General features: G+C 43.4%; 5 protein-coding genes across 7 annotated transcripts; 3 read left to right on the plus strand and 2 right to left on the minus strand.

The window, feature by feature from the left end:
* Nucleotides 1-375: 375 nt before the first annotated feature.
* mafbb (v-maf avian musculoaponeurotic fibrosarcoma oncogene homolog Bb) lies at nt 376-2,171 on the minus strand. The gene has a single exon (XM_076745414.1). The coding sequence runs from the start codon at nt 1,937-1,939 to the stop codon at nt 956-958; it is 984 nt and encodes a 327-aa protein (XP_076601529.1). The 5' UTR covers nt 1,940-2,171; the 3' UTR covers nt 376-955.
* A 2,710-nt stretch (nt 2,172-4,881) lies between these two features.
* LOC143332785 (DEP domain-containing mTOR-interacting protein) lies at nt 4,882-7,449 on the plus strand. The gene is made up of 9 exons (XM_076750581.1): nt 4,882-4,964; nt 5,059-5,237; nt 5,372-5,495; nt 5,745-5,923; nt 6,132-6,344; nt 6,435-6,572; nt 6,674-6,744; nt 7,103-7,207; nt 7,324-7,449. The coding sequence occupies exons 1-9, from the start codon at nt 4,882-4,884 to the stop codon at nt 7,447-7,449; spliced, it is 1,218 nt and encodes a 405-aa protein (XP_076606696.1).
* Nucleotides 7,450-7,762: 313 nt separating this feature from the next.
* On the plus strand, nt 7,763-12,206 carry adnpa (activity-dependent neuroprotector homeobox a). Its single transcript, XM_076752200.1, has 4 exons — nt 7,763-8,150; nt 8,893-9,005; nt 9,216-9,308; nt 9,400-12,206. The coding sequence occupies exons 2-4, from the start codon at nt 8,898-8,900 to the stop codon at nt 11,740-11,742; spliced, it is 2,544 nt and encodes an 847-aa protein (XP_076608315.1). The 5' UTR covers nt 7,763-8,150; nt 8,893-8,897; the 3' UTR covers nt 11,743-12,206.
* A 501-nt stretch (nt 12,207-12,707) lies between these two features.
* LOC143336432 (bcl-2-like protein 1) lies at nt 12,708-15,873 on the plus strand. Of its 2 annotated transcripts, none has more exons than XM_076756593.1 (3): nt 12,708-12,845; nt 13,520-14,162; nt 15,232-15,873. In XM_076756593.1, exons 2-3 carry the CDS (start codon nt 13,638-13,640, stop codon nt 15,370-15,372), a joined length of 666 nt encoding a protein of 221 aa, XP_076612708.1. In that variant the 5' UTR covers nt 12,708-12,845; nt 13,520-13,637; the 3' UTR covers nt 15,373-15,873. The 2 variants fall into 2 exon arrangements, with proteins under 2 accessions (XP_076612708.1, XP_076612716.1); XM_076756601.1 differs by having other exon boundaries at nt 12,717-12,845; nt 13,526-14,162.
* A 4,366-nt stretch (nt 15,874-20,239) lies between these two features.
* gata1a (GATA binding protein 1a) lies at nt 20,240-24,314 on the minus strand. Of its 2 annotated transcripts, none has more exons than XM_076747823.1 (6): nt 24,203-24,314; nt 22,489-22,723; nt 21,897-22,394; nt 21,293-21,438; nt 21,021-21,146; nt 20,240-20,900 (listed from the first exon to the last, which is right to left on the minus strand). In XM_076747823.1, the coding sequence occupies exons 2-6, from the start codon at nt 22,700-22,702 to the stop codon at nt 20,613-20,615; spliced, it is 1,272 nt and encodes a 423-aa protein (XP_076603938.1). In that variant the 5' UTR covers nt 22,703-22,723; nt 24,203-24,314; the 3' UTR covers nt 20,240-20,612. The 2 variants fall into 2 exon arrangements, with proteins under 2 accessions (XP_076603938.1, XP_076603939.1); XM_076747824.1 differs by having other exon boundaries at nt 20,497-20,900; nt 22,489-22,703; nt 24,203-24,277.
* Nucleotides 24,315-25,524: the final 1,210 nt, after the last annotated feature.

Below are 25,524 nucleotides of genomic sequence, written 5' to 3' on the forward strand. Positions count from 1 at the left end.
CATAATGTTAATTTATGAGCATTTGAAATTTTTATAGGGTCATTGCATAATTTTAGGGTAGAACTTTATAGTGAAGACATGTGCTCGCAGTCTTGGCATCTACACTGCACATAAATTGCACTGCATTTTCAGATTTTTCTGTGCTAAACCATAATTTTATGTCATGTGCCCAGATGTTATGTTGGATTACCTTCTTTTATGTGTTCAGGAATTTAAACTATTTACTTTGCATATTACAAATATGATAATAAAAGAATGTGGAATAGCTGAATAACATCTCCCAGTACCATGATGAAATAGACAATTGGTGCATGTGAGGTAAATGTTTTTGTCGGATAGCAATTCCATCAGTAGATGAGACACAATTTTAAAAAGTCACAATAGGTTTATTGATCCATAGTAAATGAAAACAGTAGAGGAAAAACAATTTGCATAATTATATATTATCTTAAAAAGAAAAGCAAAGAAGGAACACGTCTGTCCAGCAGAATCAGCCTCATAAAAATAACAGAAACGTTTAGCATCATTCTTTTCAGCATGTTTTCTATTTTAAAGAAGCATGAACACAAAATATAATTTGAGCTACAAAAACTAAGCAAAGCAAAAATCACCAAAATGAAGATTGAACAGTAACTGAGGCAGAAGGATTAACGTTGTAGATCAATAAAAAGGGAATATTCTCTGATTTCAAGTATCTCCTTTCAGACAAAATACAGATATGCCTGCTTAAAATAAAAACATCTCACACATGTCCTGCATGCATGCTTCATTGTAATTTTCCATTCATAACTTGTTGCCTATAGTTGAATCTATTACAATTATTTGAGTGATATCCTTATGTCCAACATTAATTAGAACTTGTGAATCCATGGGATTGTCTGTTAAGGAGCAGGGCGAGCTGTCCACATAATGCCTCCCGACGGAAAACAATCAGTTCTGCAGGAGATGGACAAACTCACATTAAATACTCGGGTGAGGAAGGGTTGTCACTGGTGGACCCAGTTTCGTGGTAACAGTTTGCACCGGACAGTTTCTCGCATTTAAGTTTGTATGCGTCCCTCTCCCGCATCAGTCTGTTGAGTTCATGTTTCAGCTGCTCGACCTGTGACACCAGGCTGGTCTTTTCGTGCTCCAAAATGTGTTTCTGCTGGACGCGCTTGAAGCGGCAGGACTGTGCGTAACCTCTGTTTTTCAGGGTCCGGCGCTTCTGCTTCAGACGCATCACTTCGTCCTTACTGAGGCCTCTGAGGAGCCGGTTGAGCTCCCTGACGGACATGGACACCAGCTGGTCGTCTGAGAAGTGGCTCTCGGCGTTGTTTCGCCTGTCCTGGCGGCTGTGCTGCTGGAGACTGTGGTGCGCGCCGAGGACTTGCTGGGCCTCCGGCGACTGAGGGGACTCGCACCCTATGTCATCTTTGAGATAAGGGTCTTGGCAGTGACTGCTGGGGATGCCTTGCATGTCGGGGTGACCCGGGAGTCCCGAGTAGTGCTGGACAGGCTCGTTCAGGTGACCGTACCCTTCGTATTCTGCTTGGAACGGTGGCGGATGGTGGCCGTGGGGCGCAGATGGGTGTCCCTGCTGTGCCGTGGCGCCGATTAGGGCCTCCATCGCGTCCTCGGGCGTCAGACCAAAAGCCTGAGGGTACATTTGTTGAGGGTAACCCCCGTTGTTCGGTATCCAGAACTGGTCGCCCCCGGGGTTATTTCTCTGCTCGTTTGGATTGAGGTTTGGCGATGAGGGCACTGAGTTGCAAGGTGTACTGCCAGGGGTGGAGGAAACAGAGTCTGGTCTCTGGAGCTGGCTGCATGGCCCCATGAAGGAGCGGTCTATCCCCTGCATCGCCTCCTTCTTGACGCCGAACTTCATCAAGTCGAAATCGCTGACGAAATCCATGGTAGTTTTCTGCAGTCCTAAATGTGAATGCGCCTCAGCGGTCATATTAAACAAGCTGGTCTCTTCAAAGAGCTCCAAATGTCCACCGCTATTTCATGCAGTCAGTGAAAGCGCGCTTACTTTAAAGCAGTAATTCCAAACTTTAAATTCAGCTCAGACGGAAAAAATAAAGACTCCCACCTGATCAAACTCAGTGTGGACTGGTTATTCTGCAGCGCGCAGCTTGTTTGGCTTCAGCAGGCACACTCAAGTCCACTGATTCCTGCGTGCCGGACGCACCTCTGCCTGTTCAGAGGAAGCGCACTTTCTTCATAAAGCTGCATTGGCATGATGTCACGCCTTCCAGACTACACCTCCGCGCTGCTCTCCAATGAAAACACGCTGAATAGGGAGATTTGCATAAAAGCTGCTACGAGCTGTTGGTGATGATCATTTGACCGGAACCTATAACTGCACGATTTCTTCTGCAATGTGTTTTTTTCTTATTTGAATTGTCCTCCATTTTACATGTAGGCCTGTTTATCCCACAGGGCTGTTCAGATTTATTCCCGTTTGTTTACAGCCCAGTCAAACACATACACACTTGTCCAGCAGCACGTTTTTTCACTACGTCTGGGATCATGTTTTGCTTACTTCAAATACAACTGAACTACAATTAGATTTTTTTTTCTTTCAGCCTGAATTCAGTTTATGTTTAAGTCTGAATTTGTGGTGTTTTATCTGACCGCTTAACTTCACTTAAAGAATGAAAAGGAGGCTGCAGGGCAATCCATTCGACTATTGTTGATGTGTCCCTTGGTTAGTCCACAGGAGAATACTGGCATCTTGTGTCCATCAGTCAGCACTGCACACGTGCTATGACTAATATCCACTGTCAGCTCCAGAGGCTGAAGCAGCACAGGCTTGCATGAGTACAACAGGAAGCAATTGTTTTATGTGGCCACTGAACTGAGGCTCATATTTTACATGTAAATTTAAAAAAAAATGTGTTTTTTCACTGCTTGGTTGGAGGGAGGCTAAACATTCATGTTGTTCGATCAGGTCAGATGAAAACATTTTAGAAATCAAGTCATATCACAGGGCCGTCTAGCTCCTTCTTTGCTCACCTAATTCTACTTTATGTTGTTGTGTTGATTTGTTTTGTTTTTGGGAAAGTTACAATGCTAGAAACTCTGGGTAATTCCCACAGTCTGCAGGATTGGGCACATAAGAAACATCACATCACAAACATCACAGCAGGTCAGCCCTAAGTGGCTGAGGGTCTTAATGAAGCATCTACAGAAAGGTCAACCTTTTTTAAATAAATAAGTGCAGAGGTGATAAGTGTGTGCGGGAGCCAACTTTTTTCTTTGGAACTGCATTTGATTCCCTGCACCACAAAAGAGACAAAGCAAGTGGTGTGTGTGTCGCCTTATACTCATCACGAACAACGCGTCCCACCAGAAATCACGAGCCCCCTGACAACAGCTCAGCCACATCTCTGCCACAATGACAACCTTTGGCATGTTCCAGGATCTGCTGCCTGATTCAGGGATGTCACCCCTAGTGGCGTCCAGAGGTGACACAACTGCACAGGATATTAAAGGGTTAAGCAAAGTTCCTGCCCTTAGGTGACCCCCTCAAAGACAGTGAAAGCTTCGCTGACAAGATAGAGGAGTGGTGCCAAAACCAATAGAAAATGCTGTCTGAGAACGCAAAGGCATTGTTTCAGTCAGTTGTAGTTGCTGGGAATAAAGGAAAAGAGGAGACAGTGTGGCTGAGAGAGGATGGCTTGGGGACACATGTTAGGATTTATGCCAGCAGGGCAGGGTCACAGTATGTGGCGTAACTTATGCTAACAGCCTAAGTGCACACCAGCAGCAGACGCTCAGATCATATTTCACCACAAAAGCACATGCAGTAAAACAGTCACGCCTCCTAAAAAAGTCATTTCTATACACCCCTGTAATCAATAATGATCATCATCGTCTCAACAGCTCTTGGAAACAAGGCTTCACTTTATTTGCATCTGAGAAGCGAGACCATTAGGCAGACATGGATATCAATTTGAAATCAATTCTGTGTGCCAACTCACCTAAAAACTCCACCAATCATGTTGCTCTTTCAGAGGAGGCTGAGGTTGGAGCTAAACATAGCTGGAGTTTAGGTCTGCCAATTCTATTAAAGTAGGCAGGATTTATATGTTGCTTGAGAGGCTGGAAGCACGGATACTTTCACATCCCCAGGCCCATTTGACATGACCCGTGATGCCATCGATTACGAAACGATGCAGAAGGCACACATAAGAGACCACATATAGTAGAGGACAAGCACTGTCGCTAGCACATTTTTCTGGCTTTCTGTTGCCAGACGGCCTTTTGACAACCTTTAAAACGTGATCTAACTCAAGTTCATCCAATGCATGCGTCTGCTAGTAATCTAGACACACCAAATAAACCTGAGTTTCATTTGTTTTGTGTTGCAGATTTTGAGATTTTTGAAAATGATTGAAAAATGCCTACTAAGTTCAATCAAATGAACAAACCCTTCAAAAACACAGCCTGCATCACAACATCCATTAACTGGCTGTGGCTGGCTGATTAGCACCATGAAGGCCATTAGCAAAGCATTATCATGTGGATACCAGCAGTCTTCATTTGTTTCCCTCTAAATGTGACTGCTGGTAAACAGGGAACAAGTCAAACATATCCTATTTACTGTGAGAACAGCCAACAAGAAAACTAGTGCCAGCCTCAGCCTTAAGTAGGGAAAAAAGAAAACAGAAAAACATGAATTTCAACACAGGCCGGTTTCTTTTGATGGATGCCGCCTGTCTGTGGCACCCTGACACAAAGGTACGGTACTGTGTCTATGTCTGTCTTTCTGTATACACAACATCCTTCTCACACGGCAGTGGGGTTCTGTGCGTTTCAGTGGCTATTTTGTAAACACAAAGGGCAATAACTAAAAGTGAGTTTCACTTACTTCCTGGTCCGCAGATCACAAACATGGAGCGAACAAGTAGCATTAGGAGAAAAGCCATCAGCAGGCAACATAAAGGAGAAGTCATGATTGCTGGAGAACAACTCAGGTATGAGGGCAGAGAGGGGGCTATGACACGTTTATGGTTAGGTCAGAATCAAGGTCTACGGTTAAGACTTGGCTGATTTGAATGTAATTTCAAGGTTGAGGCTTCACGATGGAAAACTGATCAAGGACCGACGCTACCACCTGCGCACGTATCCGAACTGCTTTGTGGCACAGGAACTTATAGACTGGCTCATGAGCCATAAGGAGGCTCCAGATCGAGCGACCGCTGTGTGCCTCATGCAGCACCTCATGGATCATGACATCGTTCACCACGGTAAGAAGGAAGCAGCAACACAGGGTGCCAGCGAGGGGACACTGAAAGACCGTCTGTACAAATGAATAAACCGAAACGCTGTTGACTCGCTGAATACAAAAGGTATTTCAAAACAGTATGTTTCCTTTTCTTAGTCTGTGATAAGAGGCCAGTGTTCAAGGATGCCAAGCTGCTGTACCGTTTCCGCAAAGATGATGGCACATTTCCCTTCAACACGGAGGTGAAAGTCTTCATGCGAGGACAACGTCTGTATGAACAGTAAGAGCTGCTGCTTGCTGGGATTGTCTTGTTTGAGCAGCAACAGCTGACCTTGAAATCCAATGTCAGTCATGCTCATGATCTCTCGCACACACACATACTATGATTGGGGTTAGGATTTCAAACACAGCAACACAGTAACCTCCTGTTAGATATTGGTAATTTTGTCTGTTGACAATGACATTGTGCTTCAAGCACTTTTAAGAAGTCATCTGCATGTGATGACACGTCTGATTTTTGTGTCTTTAGTCTCATCGGGGACAAGAACTCCATTCTGCAGCTAAGAGAGGAGCACGGTGTTGCATATCAGCGCTCTTTTCCTGGCTGCCAACTGATTGACTGGCTCCTTCAGAATGGAGAGGCAGAGAGCCGGCGTCGGGGACTGGAGCTGTGCCGTGCATTGCAGGAGCATGGCATCATCCAGCACGGTGAGGGGCGTCCTCATTTGCCCTTTGATGTATGGCGCCAGGAAGGAGCTGGCTGTCGGTGGCAGCTGGCAGCGGGTGGCCAGCTGGGATTTTTGCACTCTAAAGCAAATACACTCATCAACTCTTTGCGAAAACATCTCATTAATTCTAGTTGTCCTGTTGTTCTGTGCTCTCTCTCTCTCTCTCTGTTTGCCACTCCCACCACTAGTGTCAAAGAAGCACGACTTCTTTGACAGTGGACTGCTCTATCAGTTCTGCATCAATTTTCGTCGCCGCCGCCGTCTATCTCAGCTTTTAAATGAAAGTGAGCAAGAGGAAGATGAAGGTGTGGCGGTGTCAACACAAGAGGACAACCATCCTGATAGTCCATTTGTTCTGCGCAAAAGCCAACCTCAGGAGGGCAACACTGCTTTCCAGTCTGGTAAAAAGAAATGGAATAAATAAAGATGTCTCCTCACACTTTGTTGTGAATGCTAATTATTGTGTAATAATGCTGCTAACTGAATTACAGTGGAGTCGAGCAAAGACCTGAAACAGGTTATCAGTGGGCGTCGAGGCAGCTTGAATTCCCTTCAGCTTCACTCAGATGGATTTCCTCCTCTTGTCCAGCTGTCTTCAACTTCAGCGGTGAGGTGCAATCCAAAATCAGGCAAGTGTGTCATTAATATTCTTTGAAGACAAAGCATTTGGTGCACTGAGGTTTGCTTGTGTCTGGAAAAATGGTGCTGAAATATTTTCATAATTTCACAGTACTTAGAAGAAATTTTACATGTGAAGAGTTACTGGCACCTGGTGCACCCTTCATCAAGAAAGTGTTGACGGTGAGTTTAAGTGCTAACACTTAAAAAAAAAAAAATCTGCAACCTGAACACCAGTCCTCTAAAGTCTGAAAGTGGGTAATTAACGCATTTATCTGAGATACCAGTGAGGTACAAAAATAAAACACTCCTTTAAAATGGAAACTTAGTTGAGGTGAGCTTTTGCCTACAGCCATGTCATCCACTTAAACCAGTCAGGCCCCTTCAGGTTCACATCAGAACAAGGACTAAACACTTTCTTAGCAAGCTTGTTTCTCCATGTGGACTAATGAAGTTGTATCTCACCAAATAAAGTAAACTATATAGATATCATTTCATTTCTTCAGAATGTGTCCTTTATCTCACCCTGCCGCCGGCACAGGTGATCGGAGATGCCCTGGGCTGGGGCTTTGTCGTCAGAGGCATGGCTCCCTGTTATGTGCAGGCTGTGGACCCTGGAAGCCCTGCGGCAGCTGCTGGAGTGAAGGTTGGATATGTTACACACACACAGCACCGAAAGAGAAAATGCTTGAAAACCATATATATTTGACTCAGAGGAAAATAGGATGTGACTGGCTTTCGTACTTGCATCACTTTCCTCAGGTGCGGCAGTTCATATACCAGGTGAACGGACAGTGTGTTCTCTACCTGGACTACAGGACAGTCTCCAGGCTGGTGATGACAGGAACTCGCACTGTTGTACTGGAAGTTATGGAACCACTTGAATGACAACAGCTGTCTTTAAGTCCTGCTCTTGTTTTGAATGCAACTGGAATGCAATAAATATATTTTTCAATTATACATTTTTATGGGGAGAGTAGAGTGCTCATTTGTGGGGAAATCAGTCAATGAAAAAGAAAATCTTGGCTGCAGCAAGAGAAAGGAAATAACAAAGGGTCGTATGTGTGGTGTTTTCATGAGGCAGAATTCCTGCTGTTAGTCTTTTAATGACTGAAAATAGCATACTGTATTCTTACAATCACAATTAATACTAACTTTTGTCCATGGAGCCACTGCCCAACTCGTTTGTACGACTTCCGTCGTCTCGTCGCCGCCATTTTGGATTGAGAGTTGTAAAAGGTAACGCTAGCTAGCAGACCGGCCTGACCACCGGTACAAGTACAAGTGTTGCTCATAGGACACGGCTGGTAGTTCTGGTAGTCACCATTTTGGAGTATAGTGGTTTCATGAGATGTGCACCCCTCTGACCTTCCCTCCATTCCTCCCGCTAGGAAACCGCTGCAGCTAAGCAGATGCGACAGCTAACTAGCTAGCTTAGGTAGCTAGCTGTAGAGCTGAGCATCAGCACCGGCTTTGACGAGAGCGAACATCTCCGTCAGTCTGTACGCCCGACCAGCCAGCTCACTCATTGTTAGCCATTTATGTAGTGAGGCAGCCAGTGTGAATCTATTCCTCAGACCTATCATAAGGTGAGTAAAACGCATCGATTGATATGGTCAGTGAAAATGAAGAAATGCAAAATCGGCTATACAACGCTAGCTTTGGTGCTAAATCAGCCTGCAAGAGCGGTTAACATAGCTAATGTTGGCTAACACACCAATGCTAGCCCACAATGCTAATAACATGTACTGCAAATCTCTGATTCCCCAATCACTGGACACATTACAGACACGGTACAGATCTGCTCTCTGCTGCAGTATTTCCTGTCAAATCAGCACTCAATCAGAAATGAAAGCTAACTTGAAGTATGTCTGTGGAAGTAGTATCGTTACTGTCCTCCGAAGAAACTCAAGTCTTTATAACGATAACAGAATATACTGTGATTTTTTTTCTTTAAATCAATGCTCTAGTCCGTAAGCATGACATCCATGGACAGAGAGAGTCGTATGTTGTGCAATTGTAAATCCATTTGAGGGAAGCTGTGAGTTGATATTCTGGACTGAATCAGGATAATTTACTTGACTTGATGTTGATAACACAGACAGCCTGTTATCGTACGTAAATATGCTGACAGTGAGTTATTGAATGGAGACACGTGTTGCAATGGCCTATCAACTGTTTATGAACTCGGTCTTTTAGGATGTTGATGATTATTGATTTGAAGTTTGCTGTTTGATTATAGGATATTATACTGAAGAATTTGCTTTGTGTGATTTGGCTTAAAATGAAGCCTGCTTCAAAGCAATGAGCACTTTATTTTCTGTTTGTCAGGAGAGATGTATCAACTCCCCGTGAATAACCTTGCAAGAATCAGGAGAGCAAGGAAACAAGTGAAGAAAACACTGGGAGACATAGGACTGGACTACTGCAAGGAGGCAGCCGAGGTGAGAGAAAACTGAAGTTTATAGATGATTGTCATTCACGTAGTTGTGTGTGTGAGTATGTCTGTATTTTCAGTCACCCTGACAGTCTTGTCTAGTATTGTGTACTGCCAAACATTGAATGTAAAGAACAGTGTACATAAACAAATATTTGTTGTATATTATGCAATATTATAACATATGTGCCTTTAATCTTTCCAATTGCTTCCGCAGGGGTTCAAAGAGTTTTGCCCTGATGAGCAGTTCGTAAAGGGCACTCTTTGCCTTGATATCTGTGCATGGGATCCATCATACTCTAAAACACAGGTAAACCTTACTTCTGTGTCCAAGGCCTTTTCAGATACTTCACAATTGTTTGTCTTAATTCCATTGCTTTTTGTGCCTCATGTCCTTTTAGGAATACAGATCGAAGCCATTTTGCTGCACAGAGTGCCCATTTTCTTCCAAGTACTACTCAGGCTACAAGAATCACTTCCGCAATGTACACAGGAAAATCTTTGAGAGTAAAATTCTGCTCAACTGTCCATACTGCACATTCACTGCAAGCAAGAGAACTTTGGAGACGCACGTTAAAATATTCCACAAACCCAGCTCAGCACGGCAGAACTATGGGAACTCACAGGGAAGTGCACTGGGAAAGGACAAAGCGTATTTTGACAGGGCTAGACAGGGAGATGGTGTGGAGAAAGCGATGTACTTTTGCAAAAAATGCACGTTCCGGGACACACTCTACAATGTTGTGAGGAGACACATCTACAGGGAACATTTTCAGCATATAGTCTCACCGTATCTTGGTATGGTTTCCGAATCATCAGTCAAAAATGGTGCTAACTCTGTCAACGGCAACAACATTCTCTGCAAACGCTGCCAGTTTTCCACTCGCAGCTACGAGGCTCTAGTACAACATGTTATAGAGTACCACGAGCGCATTGGTGCTCAAGTGACCACCATGATTGGACATGCTAATATTATTGTCTCTAGGTCTCAGTCTCTACCAAATGCATCTCAGAAGTCCCCTCTGATCATTAGCAGGGACCACACGCACAGAGCCGACCCAATAACACAACCAGTCATTGGCTACTTAAAACCAGCGGTCCCTATTGTTAAAAGTCAGTCTTCCGTCGCAGCCAGTCAGGTGCGTGTCACGGTTCCTGGCAGTAGCGCTGTGGCTGAAAATAATACTGCAGGTGTAAACACAGCCCAGACACAGAAATGGAAGATCTGTACAGTCTGCAATGAACTTTTTCCTGAAAACCTCTATAACGCTCATTTTGAGAATGCGCACAAGGCAAAGAAAGTGTGGGCACTAGCCAAATACATCATGAAAATCCACAACTTCACCAGCAAGTGCTTGCTTTGCAACCGCTATCTACCCAGTGATACACTGCTCAATCACATGCTGATCCACGGGCTCACCTGTCCACAGTGCCACTCTGCTTTCCACAGTGTTGAGAACATCATGGAGCATGTGGCACAGGCTCACCCCAATGACTTTGTTGGCCCTCCTGGAGCTTCACCTTTAACCTTTGATCTCACCATTAAACAAGAGAAGTCCAGTAACGTACAGCTGGTTGTTCTCACCTTTAACATGAAGGAATCTATTAATGGTCAGAATCAGTCTGCGCCAGCTCAGAATAGTGTTCCACCTCTGGTCAAAGTCACCGCTCCCAGAATGATTGAGAAGAAGACTGAACCACTTGCTAGTAGAAGTTTCCCCTCAGCGACTCACAAGAGTGAGGTTGGGAAGACTTTGTGTCCGCTGTGCTTCACCATCCTCAAAGGTCCCATCTCTGATGCTTTGGCCATACATCTGAGGGAGCGACACCAAGTGCTCCAGACCATGCATCCTGTTGAAAAGAAGATGACGTACAAGTGCATTCATTGCTTGGGGGTGTACACCAGTAACATGGTCGCCTCCACAATCACGTTGCATCTCGTGCAGTGCCGGGCTGTTGGTAGGACCCAGACAAGCCAAAGCTTCAAGTCGGCCTTGACTCTCAACTCATCAGGTGCCGGCTTCCTGAAGAGGCAGCCACCAACGCAGGCTATGTCTAACCCCAAGAAGATAAAACTAAGCAAGGAGTCAAAGCTTTCCTCCACAACTGTCGGACGTCATTCTGAAACTGATGGCCTTGCTCTGGATCCCAGAAGCTATGAGCACAAGACATACGAGGCCAGGAAAGATTTCCTGACGGCTTACTTCAACCGGCGCCCGTACCTTTCTCCTCAGGAAGAGGAGAAGCTGTCTGCAAGTCTCTGGCTGTGGAAATCCGACATTTCTAGTCACTTTGCAACCAAGCGAAGGATATGTGAGAGACAATGTGAAACCAAGAAGTTGTCAGTGCTGCTCGGCTTCGACATGCACGCTGTCAGGAAAGTGAAGCATGACATGATATTTGAGGAGAGCAAGCTCGATGGCATCTCAGTGGGGAGATCTGGAGGCCTCAAGTCTGGTACTCCAAGCACGGACCAAAACAGGCAGTGTGAGACACTGAACTGTACCTTAAAGCTCAGCACATGCACAGAGACCATTTCCATCGACTCAGACAGCGAACCGGAAACGGAGGACAGACCGACCGAGAACGGAAATGTTGACATGAACCAACACGAGCATGTAAAATCCCAGGAGCCAGCAGACCTGACAGGAGGGACGGAACCTGTGAACACTGTGGAGCCTGCTGCAGACAAGGAGAGCTCTTTGCAAGATGGGAAAGCAAATGCCTGGATGACCTTCTGTTAGTGTCCCTGCTTAGCAGTGTGCCTTGGGTTCAGTAACAGTTCAGTTGTAGTGTATAAATTAAGATGAAGAAAAGTGTACAACAGTTACAAATCGCAAATATTTGGTCAAATGGAGTGGGTCAATAAAAATCTTCAATTAGAAATATTGTCAGTGTTGGAAAGGAGGGAAAAGTTACATTATAGTGCTTAAGTATATGGCATATGTAAGTGACATTGTATATATTTTAGCCATTGTCCTTTGTTAGGTTCCGCATACAATCTGTGTTATTCACTTTTTAACGTCACAGGATTTCTCAAACCATTACGCCACCTTCCCTACTTCCATATTTTTGCTTTCTCGACTGTGACAAGCTGTATTATATTGTCATTTCACATTTAGAAAGTGTAGGGTATTGGTAATTATTGCTTATGTAGACGTTTAATAAATGTTTTAATAAAAACATATTAAGTTCTTTCCTACACCAACCACTGTGAAATTTAGCTGTCGTGTCTGCTCAAATGGAAATGCCATTTTGAACATGAAGCACAGAACATAAAGGAGCTTTAAATGTCAGATAGAGCGGTAAAACAGGTTCATTTCATACATCATTGAAATCACCACATGTTCACACTGAGTCACTGTGTTTATTTATACTTCAATTAGACGTTCTTGTTTTCAGTTTTTATGTAAGCAGCACATCAACAGTAAAAAATACTGTAAACTTTTTACAAGCTTCAGGGCCACTTTAAGTAAACTGCAGCTCATTTTAAACTTCGGACTTCACCTCTTTGTGGTGCGTCTTGTTACAGTACTAAACTGAAAAGATGACAGTGGGTTTGGATGTGGAATTCACCAGAACAAGCGTACGAGCTTTTCCAATGAATTTGCTTTCTTTTCACGGGCCTCTGGGTTTCCGGTGCGTCTCCGATGTCGATTGGTGCAGCGGCCGCAGGAGGCGGGACTTCTGGCTGGTACAGTAGCGGAATTGGCCAACCGCCAGCGTGCATCACTGTTCAGGCCACAGGGTCTGCAGCTGTAAAAATGTCCATATTGTGTCTGAATTCACAACTCCAGCTTTTAGTAACTTCATAGTTTCGCTCACTGAGGGAAAACAACCAGCGGCTGTGAGTAGAACTCCTGATTACCTCGTCTAGTCCCGCGGCTGGAGTTTGTAGCTGTGTTTGATGCGTCTCCCATGACTGTTTATAAACAGCTAGTTAGCACCTGAAGCTAAAACTGCCTGTATGTACGCTGTAGGCAGAGCTGTCAGCGGTGGCAGGCTGGCATCTCGACGCATATATTTGGATTTTTATACATCGCAATGACTTCTCCTTTCACTGCCTTTCACAATGCTGAACTTGCAAGGCTGCTGTTTAGCTAATGTTGGTTAGCACACGTTTATTTTCCAATGTTTGCCACAGTTTAAGATTTTTGGTTCTTACCTTCCCAGTTAGCCATTACCTCCCCAGTTAGCCATAATTTCCCAAATATTTCTGTACAAAAGCAAAAACCCATTAGCAGATTGCTGAAACATGCAGTGAACATTTTACACTTAATCACTGTGTGCTAATGCATTTCCAATCAATCTCCAATTAAACTACTATCCATGATAATAATGACTGCACACTTGATTTATACTGTGTGGATCACACAATTAGGCAAGTTTCAAGAGTCTCCTGATAGATTTTCATGTTGTACAGAAGTGAATGGAAAACATTGGATACTAAACCAATGTTTGCTGACAGGAATGAATGTCCCTTTTTCCTCATCAGTGTGTGCTCTTCTCATCTCTTGCTAGCTGCAGCCAAAGGAGAAGAAGCTCTGCGGTGACAGCTGACACACTGAGAGGAATGGCAGGAGAAATCAGGGGGGCTGTGTAGGCTGGCTGTGTGTTGGAGGTTCACAGAGCGGAAACAATGGCGTACAGTAACCGAGAGCTCGTGGAGTTCTTTATAAGCTACAAGTTATCTCAGAGGAACTATCCGACCTCCCTGCTGAGGCCTCAGGATGCTGGTGGAAGGACTGAGGGAGACAAGGCCACCTCTGCTGCCAGAAATGGCTCGCTGGTCACCGGCAGGAATGGAGGCGGTCAGCAGGAGACGTCTCCGTGCTCGGGTGCTGACATAGAGGCTGTTAAAGCAGCTCTTCGGGACTCAGCAGATGAGTTTGAGCTGCTCTTCAATCAAGCGTTTAGTGACCTGTCCTCGCAGCTTGATATCACCCCTGACACAGCCTACCACAGCTTCAAGAGCGTGATGGACGAGGTGTTCAAGGATGGAGTCAACTGGGGGCGTGTAGTGGGCCTGTTTGCCTTTGGCGGCGTGCTGTGTGTGGAATGCGTCGAGAAGGATACGAGCGAGCTGGTTTCCCGCATCGCAGACTGGATGACCATGTACCTGGACGAGCACATCAGTCCTTGGATCCAGAGCCAGGGAGGATGGGTGAGTGGGCAGGGGTGAACTCAACATGCAGATTTATTGATGGTGCCATGACAACCGACATGTTGATCTGGTGCTGAAAAAAAAAAAACATTCTTTAGTTTTTCTTGTACAGGTGTTTGCTGCTAACCCTGTCAGGATGTGATACGACTGCTCTCACTGTTGTACGGCCTGACTCAGGTTGAACCCTTTGTAAAACATGAATACATTTAGGAAAACACAATATTTCCTTTAAAATCTGCAACCACAGTTTAGTAAAATGAAAGACATTTTAAAAATTCAAATAGCACATGTACTTGAAGTTGAACAAGTCACTTGCCATTTATGGATATTGGCTGTTGATGCAGGGGTGCAGGACTCTGCTGGGTCCTGTTTCAGGGCTAATAAATGACATGATATCAGATCGATGCATAGACTGGTGTAACATTATGTGCTGATGGCCGATCCAGCATTTTAGCCTGACTCAGAGGCGTTTCTGATACTGTTATCGGTATCAGAACAAACCTACTTTTTTGAGTATCAAATGCTCGCTGCCTTGAAGGTTGGCTCTGAACAGTTTGTAGCTTGATTTTCTCGGAGGCGGCTCCAGGAAAACTGCCGGCCACTCAGTGATGACACAAAACAGGCCGAAACGTCAACATAACATCTGAAACAACTGCAGCATAGTGTGATTTGTATAGTTACGCTTGATGAGATTATTTCTTACATCTTCTTTTTTTTGTAGTTCACTGCATCATAGGGTTTGAAAAATCTGAAATTTGTTTGCTAGCTACCTTGTTTCGCTCCACCACAAACCAGTTTCTCCTTAAACTGTACCTTAGATAACAAACAAAACAATGTGTATCAGAATCAAGGGTATAAAATATATATGTACACATACACACACACACGGTATATACAAGCGTGTACATAGATACCGTTGTGCTGTATATACACACATATTTAAAGTAAGTAAACTAACCTATGCATGACACTGAAGGCACATGCAAAACATAAAGAAAAACCAAGAAACCGTGTAACAAAATTCCTCTCCTCATTGTTTCTTTTTGTCTGAATACGTTTGTGGTTCCAGGACTGCTTCGCTGAGGTTTTTGGGCGGGACGCCGCTGCAGAGGCGAGGAGATCTCGGGAGACTCTGAGTAGATGGCTGCTAGTTGGAGTGGCGCTGCTAATGGGAGTTGTGGTCGGTGTTCTCATCGCTAAGAAACAGTGAAGGTGGTGCATCTCTTTCACCGCGGCACGCCCTGTGTAATGCCAACAAAATGAAAATAAATAGTTGATGTTTACAAAAAGCCCAGTCTGCTTGTGCACTGACAGAATGTGGATTGGCTAAAGCAGTTTGTGGAAGCATCCATAATATGTAGCTTGGTGAGCTGTTATACTTCTCACCCCGCTTTGTCCTGCGTCTTTTATTTTTTTAATACACAGCAGAGATTTTCAGTTGTCAAAGGGTGTTCTTCTCCAGACTGGAAGTGCTTTCAATGAACCCGATAAGCTAAGAGACAGTGAAACAGATTCAGCTGGTTTGATGAGACTGCCTATTTTTATTTTTGCCTTTGTATATTATCCAAGGACCAATTTTTACTACTTACAAACTGACAGCTGACAGAGAATTTAAGTTATATTTCCTTTTCACTGTGTGATGCTCAGCTCATTCTGTTGGCTGTACTGGAGTTTTAGGCATGCTTCAAAAAATAAATCTATTTATGTTTTTCTTGTGTCTTTACTTTCTTGCTCCTATGCTCAGATGGTCGTAAACAGCCAGTGAAAAGTACACATCTGCAGTACACTGAGTCATTTGGCAACGCATCTCCCATCGGACTTACAGCGCTGTCATACGTTCCTGTTATAATGAGTTATTTATCACATAAAGAAAAGTACTTAACTGGTTCAAGACATCTGAATTCAAAGTCGCAGAATAATGTAAAACTAAATGACAATTCAGGTTGATTTTCATGCTAGAAACGACATTGTGAGACCGAATTGTCTTTTTTTGAGGTACAGAAGAAACAGATTCACATGCTTGAATTGAAGCAGATGCAGTGCTGTGAATCGTTTGCATACTGACTCCAAACCACAGCAGAGACAATGTTTCGATGCCAGTTGGATCTACATCAGGTCAAAATGCAGAAAAACTGGTTACTAAGCCCATTCACAGTATATACCCATAAGATGATATCAATAAATACATTAAACATACAGAAAAGATCTTAATTATATGAAAAATATTTCAAATAGTTGTAAAGCACGTGAACGCAGGGAGACACTATTGCACATGATAGGAACATAGCATGGTATCATTTGTCCGTCATGTTACTCAGCTGGAAACGGAGAAGTGCACCGACACCTTCAAATCTAATGAAGGATGTAATGAAACACCTGCAACTAGAGAAAATTAAATTCTCAACCATGGCAACCTTTTGTAAACACCTTCGATTATGTCAAAGTTTGTGACGAGAGTTAAGATCTCTTACACCAAGTAAATCTAAGGAACAGAGTTGTGAAGCATCCATCACCCTGAAGTCATCTCCATCAGTAAACGTCATGATCACTACTGACTGAGCTCAAACATCATGAACTGGAGATGAATCCACACAATTCTAAAGCCTTTAACCTAATTTGCCCTCTGCAGTAGATTTTCTAATGCATCGTTCCCATATGTAAAATCTGTATTGAATGTCCTTTTGGCAGAATATATGACCGATTGAAAATATAGATGACTTCGAACAACAGAGGAGAGGTCCAGAATGGACACTGGAAATGATTGTGTCACATTTTATTTGATCCAGTTTGTATTTCATATAAATGTGCTTCAACCTTTTTTTTTCTTTTTTGTTTTGTTAACATTTTTTTTCTTCTTTTTTCTTTATTTTATGGTATTTTACGTTATTACTGTTCTTATACTTTGTCTGTACTCAGTGCATATGTGTGTGTGTATTTGTGTGTAGAGGTTTCTATGTACTGTATGAAATTACTATATTTGTACAAAAAGACAATAAATACAATTAAAAAAATATTGTACATGATGAAATGCATTAAAATGTATTTAGCCAGATGAGCTCCATTTATATGCATCATATTCTTTCTATTTACATACATCCATGTTTTTATTGAGGCTGTGCAAGAAGTTACGTACATACATACATACACATACAAGAAGCATTTTATTTCATCCTCATCCTCCTGGTGTCGTACTCCAAAGTGTAAAGCACTCCCCAATTCACATTCAGTTGAGCTCCATCATAATTTGCATCAGCAATGCACATGACAATATGAACCACACACATACACATAAATGTGTGTTATCTCTAAGCTGCAGTATTCAGGCCTTTACATCCTGTGGCAGTTGGGGGGAAACAGGAGCTGCAGTGTTCTGTTCAGGCCTTTTGGGGGCGCTCACATGCCACATGTTTCAAAAAGTAAATATCTAGCACATCAAGATGTGATGGCTGCATTTAGTTTGTTATTTCTTGCTGTGGATGTGACAGCGCAGTGTTGACGTGTTCTGTTGAAAGGCATCTGTTTCATCCTTCAGGAAGACTTACTCTGAATCAAAAGCATGAATTTTAAAGAGTCTCTCCGACTGCCAATGATATGTCACTTAACTTCCCTGTTTTATTAGTTTATACCACAACTAATGACATTGTGCAACTCTGCAGGATAAAGCAGGCTGAATGGGAAAAGAGACAAACAGCAAACGAGCAAGAGAGAGGAGGCTAACGGATGGCTTCATGAGCAGGCCTGTGGTTGCTAATCTATCCCCGACATTTGCTGCCATTTCCCCAGAGCAGAGCTGGCGGCTGCAGCAGATAAACAGCTGATAGGAACAGTTAAGGAAAAGAGTATAAATTACGGATGTTCTTGACAAATCATCTCACTTTTTAATGTTTTTTTTCCCCCCACTTGATTATTTGTCTCGTGTTTGTTTTACTACCACTGATCATTCCTGAGGAGGGAAGCTGTGGATTTTGAAGGTTTATCTGCTTTAGAGTGATTTGGGATAAACTTTGGGTAAATTGATTCAAATAATAAAACCTGTGTCTCACTCTGTTACTTCACAGGCCACCATCACTGCTTGTATGTACTCTAATTATCAAGGTCCTGGGCCAATCAGGGAAGTTTGGCAAAACAATTGTTGACTGTCACTGAAAAGAAGTTACACAAAGAAGAATCAACTGTTTTAATGGTTTTTTGTGACGCGGTTTGATAAGTAACTTGAGCAACATGATTATAATGAACATTTCTGCCTCCGAGTTGGTTTATCCCCAAACACTCAGGGGGGTTAGTGTGTGTATTATGCAGTGTTATGAGTGGGTGGCATGCCTGCCCAGATGTTTGCTGGGCCGTGCTCACTAAGCTGAACCCAAATGCATAATGTCTTATTTCTTTTTTAAGACTTATGCAGGTCTTATTTCTCCCTCAAGTCTGCAGTGAAGCGAGCACAACTGTGTTGTGAAAACCCACAGAGCATTGTGTGTGATCATTTATAGATTTGTCTCAAGTGAAGCGTTTAGTGTGTGTCCTCAGGTTATGAAACCTGACTGGATTCATTTGGCCCAAAGGTGACATTGATTTTGAAACTGTGAGTGAACTCTTTTGAGCAACAGTCGCAGCTCATCTACCGACAGCAGCGCCTTCAGGTGACACCAGTGGGTGACACCAATGATATATTTGTTTGTCATAACTCTTTCTGGTGTCATGTCTGAGAGTGCACATGGTGCCCCTCACTGAATAACTGACAGGGAGTGTGAGAGTGGCGGTGCCAGCAGCAGGTGGATGGTTTGGGGTCTGTGGCCTCAGTGATAACATATCAGTCATCTCGCAGTCCTGAGTGAGCAACCCCAACCCTGCTGCTCAGCATAGAGAAACTCAACTTCACATTCATGCATACCACTGCGCGAACTGCGTGTCATTACTGAGGACATGGCAACAAATTAAATGTTTTTATTTATTTTTATTTTCACTTGTCATTGACAGTAATTTCCATATACGGTCTAATCTCATCAGATACTAAGACATGGTGACAAGTTTGACCACCATGAAACAGTTATTTCTGGCTCATTGAGTGGGACATAAACAATCAGAGCAGCCCAGCATGCATGAAAATGAAATGTCAGCTTGACACAACGAAAGTAACGCTGTCGTCTACACAGGAATTGTGTGATAAAGTAAAACATACATGCATAGATGTTGTACTTTTTGCTCCAAAATACATACACACACACACACACACACACACACACACACACACACAGATCGTATGTATGTATGCATATTTGGTTACTTTTCAGATTAAGATTCTTCCAACGCAACATATGATTGGCTGAAAAGAATAGCTGACCAGCGACAACATTAAAATGCTTCCCACATTCAAGCGTCATTAAAAATGAACCTTTGATGTAATATTCTGTATAATGTAAACTCAGAGAGGGGCTGTTCTGCTTCCTAACAGATACTTGGTGTTAAAAATGGTGGTGGTATTGCTACTTCTACTTTAGCACAGGATGTACATATGTCTCCCAGCACTGTGCATTGTCTGTAGTGTCTGTAGCAGTGAGAACAATGACATAAACACAGTTCACCTCAAGGCTTTCAGTGTTCTGACTCAATCTACATATTTCTTATCATTACTAAGCAAGTTCTTTGTATCCTCTGACCTTAACATTCATGCATGAGTGGAAATTCTATGCATGCAAAAATCCCCCCTTATGAGCATACAGTTATGAGTAATAACAAATACAAACATAACCTTGTGTGTGTGTGTGTGTGTGTGTGTGTGTGTTTGAACATGAAGCCCAGTTGCTCATCAACTGGCAGCGCTGGTCTAAATGTATAACCGTGGCATAAGTGTTGCACTTCAGTTGAATGTTTGTCACTTCTGCAGAATGGAGAATTTGCATACATGCACAATTACACTGTCAAAGTGGAGCTGTGCCTGCACAAAGAGGCCAGTATACCTGAGCAGAGGAGTACAATAACACCACTCAGGAGGCTTCACAGTGGTCAGTTCACTGAGCCGAACGGATGAAGTGAGAATTCAAATGACATCAAAAAACAGACGCCCTCATGACTCCGGCAGAATCAGTCACACACAGTTTTATTATTTTCTCTGTAGAGTTTCAATATGGTAAAATCAAGTTTGCAAATCCAAAACAGAACCAAAGAAGGATTTCACATTATGAATAACAGACGGATTAAGACTTCGGTACGGCAGTCACATTAGATATTTGTGTTTGTATTTACAGCTGACAAAGTCCTTTACATGACTTCAAACAAGCACTAGAATTGGTGCTTCCCCCTAAAATACAGTGAAAATAAACAGAAAACCTAATTCAAAAGACACCCAGTGTAGAAACACATATGTACAAATTCACACAAGTAACAAGAAACAAGCGAGCAAGCGACTGAGCTGATTCCTAATGTACACAGCTTTCAGGTGCCTGTTTTGTCTTTTCACACCAGTGTGGGCACCATGCCAGTGTTGAGGTGGTGTGTGTAGGGTAAGGAGGTGGAGGGATGCAGGGCCGATGGTGTCGGGATGAGGTGTGGTGTGTGGCTGTAGGTGAGGAGGGTCCCGGGGCCGAGGGAAAAGGGCCCACCGTTGCTGTCCAGGGAGGAAGGCTGAGTCACCTCCGAATACGGCTCGAACATGGCGGCCTTCTTGCTCTTCTTGTTCTTGTTGGACACTTTTCTGTTGCGCGTTTGAATGCCGTCCTTCTTCATGGTAAGGGGCCGGTTGACCTGGGAAAACAAAGAAATCAGCTTGTAAGAATTTTGCTTTGCAAGCAGATTTTAGATGCAGTGCTGTGCAGCAGTACATGGATTTTTTCTGAAAGAACATAGTTAGGAGTTTTGACTCACATTGTGCAGTTTGAAGTAGAGTCCACATGCGTTACACACAGGCTCTCCATTGGCATTGCGTCTCCACAGTGTTGTTGTGCTTGTGTGACAGTTGGCACACAGCGTGCCGGCCCGCTTGCTGACAATCTGAAACACAGAAAAGAAATCACCATGGTTTCTAAAGTACTTTGGCAATGATTCATTACTTGTCGAATATTTCACAAAACAAATATTGTGGCGTTCTAGGCAGCCACCTACAAAGACGTGCCAGTGTGTGTCTCACTGGGTCATACCAGTCTCTTCTTGGGCCGGATTAGTGGTCTGTTTTGGCCGTTCATCTTGTGGTACAGTCCACAGGCGTTACACAGGTAGTGGCCTGTACCATCCCGACGCCACAGAGGGGTGGCTGTGGCTCCGCAGTTAACACACTCCCTGGCCTCTGTTTAATGAGTACACAGTTATTACTGTACATGGAGCATTTTGTTATTATTATAAAATGCTGCCTGTACTTTAAAGAAATAAATTCTCCCTGAATTAAAAAAAAATGCAAACATCTTACTATGACTCATAGTGAGATGAGATGATGTCTCACTATTGAACAAAATTCTTTATTTGACAAAAGTATCTCACCACATTGTGTCTATTTGTCGGCCCAGTTGTCATTATATTGTAAACAGTCGAATTCCCATTTTTCTGAGCACTTCAAGAACTAAAGAACTCGTCCATGTTGTCTTAAAAGTTGAGATTGAAAGCTCAACTTGATCTTTTTTGGGAATGTGACCATCCACCACGGCAGGTCATGTGATGTGATGGAGCACCGAGCAGCCACTAAATGGACATTGTGGTGAGATTGTTTTGTCACCGGCTGTCAAATGACACATCTTAGTGGACTCTCACCTGGAGTGGATATCCGCATCTTACTGTGGAGTTTGGGCGAATATGGAGGGCTGATCCAGGATCCAGGGCTGGAGTAGAGGGCAGCAGAGTTGTACTCCTGTGGACCTGCCATGTACGAGTTATAGGGGCTCAGCATGTGTGGGTGAGAGTGGGACGACGGAGTGTAGACACTCCCAGCAGCAGGGGTCAGATTGAGGAAACTGCTACTGGCCCCCGACCCCCCCAGCGGGCTCAGGCGCTCGGCCTTCAGGGCCTCCTGAAGCCGGGGGCTCTCCCTGCCCGGAGACGAGTATCCGTCTCTGGAGGTGGTGAGGGAGGAGGTGATGCCAGGGGTGTAGAGGGAGGTCGGGGTGTGTGAGTGCAGCGGGGTCTTGCCGAGGGGGCTGCTGCTCCAGGTGGAGGCCGAGGGGTTGTAGGGTGAGCTCAGGGAGTGGCTGCTCTGCCCGTCCAGCAGCTGGAGGTTGCTGAGGAGGCTCTGCGAGGTGAACACCTGGCGGACTTTAGAAAGTTGGACAGAATAAAGTCAAATCATGATTTGGAGGGTGGATGAGAAGACAGATTTAACGGGTGACGGTGGGATGGGAGCACTGACCCGAGCTGTGTCTGTAGGTGGATGGCACTCGGCCATGGCTTGGGTTGGAAAAGAAGGAGGCTGGGCTGGTGTAGTCCGTGTCCTGGCTGGAGAAGAAGGCCTCTCCCTCCTCACCTGGAGGCAGCAGGCCAGGCTCAGAGGAGAAGCCAGCGAGAGGATCTGAGCCGAGCAGAGTCGGAGACACCCAGTGGGACTGCTCTGACGGATCCTCCATGCTGACACAACAAACCTCAACCTAAAGCATTACCACAGCACGGATGTGAGAAAACTACAGTGCTTTTCAGATTTGTGTCAAACGCATACTCAGAGGATGAGTATGCGTTTGAAAGCGCATTCCACAATCAACAGCTTCTGATTTCTGCCAACTTTGATTGAAGCAGGTAAATTATCACCACACTCTTCACATCGTAACAACAATCCAAGTTGAACTTATCAGTGACAAGATCTCATTTGACAGCAGGCTTCTTCTGTCAAACTTCCTTTTCCTAGAAAAGGAAGTTTGACAGTGGCTGAAAGTAAAAACTAAAAATAAATGGGTCTATAATTGTCGTGATGCAGATAGTGACCAAACGGTTACTCGGTGGCCTTTCCACTAGAGGTGTGCCACTTAGAAGAATGCAAAAGACATGTCCTCAGGGACACCCTGCAGGACAAACAGCACAACACTGAGATAAAAACAGCTGAGCTGTGTTTCTAAGTGAAAGTGTTCTGTCACACTTCATAGATTATGAGATATTTTAACTCTCATCTCAATTTATGTACCACGCTCTTATTGTGTATTTGTTTGGTGATGTTGCCTTTGACAATTTTTATATTTTTATTCTTATGACGTGTGAGGGACTTTTTCGAGATGAAAAAGTAATTTGCTGACGTTCAAAAAAAATAAAAAATAAAAAAATAAAATACAGCTTTAAAAAAACTGGAGAAAATTGTAAGAGAATTGAGAATTGCAATAACAAGCAAGGCCACTCTCGCTCCATATCTTTAGAGGAAAAAGAAGAGGCTGATAGTGTCAGATAAAATCTGATAGACAGCATTATTATAATGCTAAATATATCCAGCTCCACAGATACAACATGACCCTCACCTCATCATCTGATTAATAGAAATCTGTTACGCTAGAAATGTGTAAACTCTGTAAATGTTGTGGAGAGCTGATCAAATGAGAAATGATCAGGCAGCCATAATCCCATTTTGATAGATTTCATCATTTTAAACTAAACAGCTTTTCAGATGTAAGATTCACACAAAAACATGCTTAATAAACTTGAGGTTTCTTTATTATCCCAGCTGAGAGATCGATGAATAGGCATTTAGTGCAGCTACTCATATCAATACATATACAGAACACACATGTGACAGAAATTAGATGAGATATTAAATTGGATTTGAATTAATCTAACCTCAACTTAAATAAAAGCATGATGATGGTGATGAATTTGATCACTCAGTAGCATGGACCCATGGAAATATGTTGAGGAAAGAAAAGTAATAACGAAGTACAAAAAAAAAAAGAAAAAAAAATAATAATGGAAATAAAAACTGTTCATTTCAATGAGAAGGAGTCCTCACCTCTCATATCTATACAAGTCACAGTCAATCAAACAACAAATGGCCTGAGGTGATATTAAACCACACCAGTGAACGTTTGAGATACATAAATGAGTGTCCATGAACAACAAGACCAACGATAAAGAGCCGAGGGGTCGCGTACCTGAGTGGAAGCCGCAGATGAGCGAGGTGAGCTGGACTCAGGGTTCAAGTTATGTCGCCAGGAGGAGGGTGGCGCGGTATCAGCCGAAGGCTACGAGAACTACTGTACTTCTGCTACCACCAGCAAAGTTTAGGGCTAAGAGACAGTCCGGGGGAGGGGTTGGAGACTTTTTCAAAGACACACCTCTTTGGTCCAGAGAGGAAAAACTTGTATGAGAGCAGATGTGACATATTTACAACTCTAAATGTAAAATTGTGTCAAATTGTATAATTCATCTACAAATATCATAAATAATGGTTGTCATGTGAGAGGCTTTTGGCATCTGGAGGCAGTAGGAAAGGTGAAGGTGTCAGCGTTAAATCTTGGTTCCTCTTCCTTTATGGCTGTGTGTGCTGGCAGTGTAGTATTGATAACATGTTTGTATCTCTAATGATTCCCACAGAGAAGTCACTGCTTATAAAAAGCATATCAGCACCAAACCACCATCAAACAATTAGGTATCGCTTGTTGATAGAAATAGCAGACTAAGTCTATCACAGATACACATATACATGTGCTATAAAGGACATTTGAGCTGTCGCAGGCAGGGCAGCGAGCATGCAGGACGAGTGCTTTTTGTCTGTTGATGAAATGTGCATACAGGCCCTGATAAGACACACATGGAAAAGAGTCGACAGACATTTGAACAAAGCAAATATAAAATGCAAAGACTCAATTTCTTTGTGGTCCAGCAAAGCTTAGAGTGGAACACAGTAATGCAAATCGGGAAAAGAGCTGCAATCATGGGGGAGAGATATGGTCTGGACACGGACTGACTGCGCACAAGACCGACACTGTGTCAGTCATTTGATAGTCAAAGCAGCTCCCTAACTTTCCTCTCTCTTTGTTCATTTACAGTTTTCAGGGAAATCAGGGGAGGAAAACAGTTGGGGAGAATTGAGGCTTTTTTTTAAAATTTGCAACACTGGACCCTTTTCTGCTACTTAAGAATCCACAGTGATTAAATTAAAATGATATCCTCATGAAGTGTTGAGAGACAGTTGAACTGCATCAGTTAGGCCAGATGCAAATAAGTATATACATAGGTCAGCGGTAACTGTGGCACAAAAAAACTGTTCATTGAGTCACTTATTACCCTAAACTTTTCATTATTTCTGCAGTTTATTGTCATGAAATTTTCATTAACTCCAACAGAAACAACTGCAGAATACAGTAAAGGTCAGCCAGGTCACAGGTTTTGACTAGGGGGGGGGGTGTCTCCTCTTCATTGGGGCCGTAGCTGCCATCAAGGACACTGAGGTTATGTCCTTTTGATTTAGAAA

Source organism: Chaetodon auriga, chromosome 2, assembly GCF_051107435.1.
Source record: "Chaetodon auriga isolate fChaAug3 chromosome 2, fChaAug3.hap1, whole genome shotgun sequence".
NCBI lineage: Eukaryota > Metazoa > Chordata > Actinopteri > Chaetodontiformes > Chaetodontidae > Chaetodon > Chaetodon auriga.

What these genes read in the sequence shown, in the direction of transcription:
- mafbb (XM_076745414.1), bottom strand. Translation starts at nt 1,939, where the DNA reads ATGACCGCTGAGGCGCATTCACATTTAGGACTGCAGAAAACTACCATG.
- LOC143332785 (XM_076750581.1), top strand. Translation starts at nt 4,882, where the DNA reads ATGGAGCGAACAAGTAGCATTAGGAGAAAAGCCATCAGCAGGCAACAT. An exon ending in ATTGCTGGAGAACAACTCAG is followed by an intron (nt 4,965 to 5,058) that starts GTATGAGGGCAG and finishes TGTAATTTCAAG; the next exon opens with GTTGAGGCTTCACGATGGAA. An exon ending in GCATGGCATCATCCAGCACG is followed by an intron (nt 5,924 to 6,131) that starts GTGAGGGGCGTC and finishes TCCCACCACTAG; the next exon opens with TGTCAAAGAAGCACGACTTC.
- adnpa (XM_076752200.1), top strand. Translation starts at nt 8,898, where the DNA reads ATGTATCAACTCCCCGTGAATAACCTTGCAAGAATCAGGAGAGCAAGG. An exon ending in ACTGCAAGGAGGCAGCCGAG is followed by an intron (nt 9,006 to 9,215) that starts GTGAGAGAAAAC and finishes TTGCTTCCGCAG; the next exon opens with GGGTTCAAAGAGTTTTGCCC. An exon ending in CATCATACTCTAAAACACAG is followed by an intron (nt 9,309 to 9,399) that starts GTAAACCTTACT and finishes ATGTCCTTTTAG; the next exon opens with GAATACAGATCGAAGCCATT.
- LOC143336432 (XM_076756593.1), top strand. Translation starts at nt 13,638, where the DNA reads ATGGCGTACAGTAACCGAGAGCTCGTGGAGTTCTTTATAAGCTACAAG. An exon ending in TCCAGAGCCAGGGAGGATGG is followed by an intron (nt 14,163 to 15,231) that starts GTGAGTGGGCAG and finishes TTGTGGTTCCAG; the next exon opens with GACTGCTTCGCTGAGGTTTT.
- gata1a (XM_076747823.1), bottom strand. Translation starts at nt 22,702, where the DNA reads ATGGAGGATCCGTCAGAGCAGTCCCACTGGGTGTCTCCGACTCTGCTC. An exon ending in GATGCGGATATCCACTCCAG is followed by an intron (nt 21,439 to 21,896) that starts GTGAGAGTCCAC and finishes CTCATTAAACAG; the next exon opens with AGGCCAGGGAGTGTGTTAAC. An exon ending in TCTACTTCAAACTGCACAAT is followed by an intron (nt 20,901 to 21,020) that starts GTGAGTCAAAAC and finishes TTGTTTTCCCAG; the next exon opens with GTCAACCGGCCCCTTACCAT.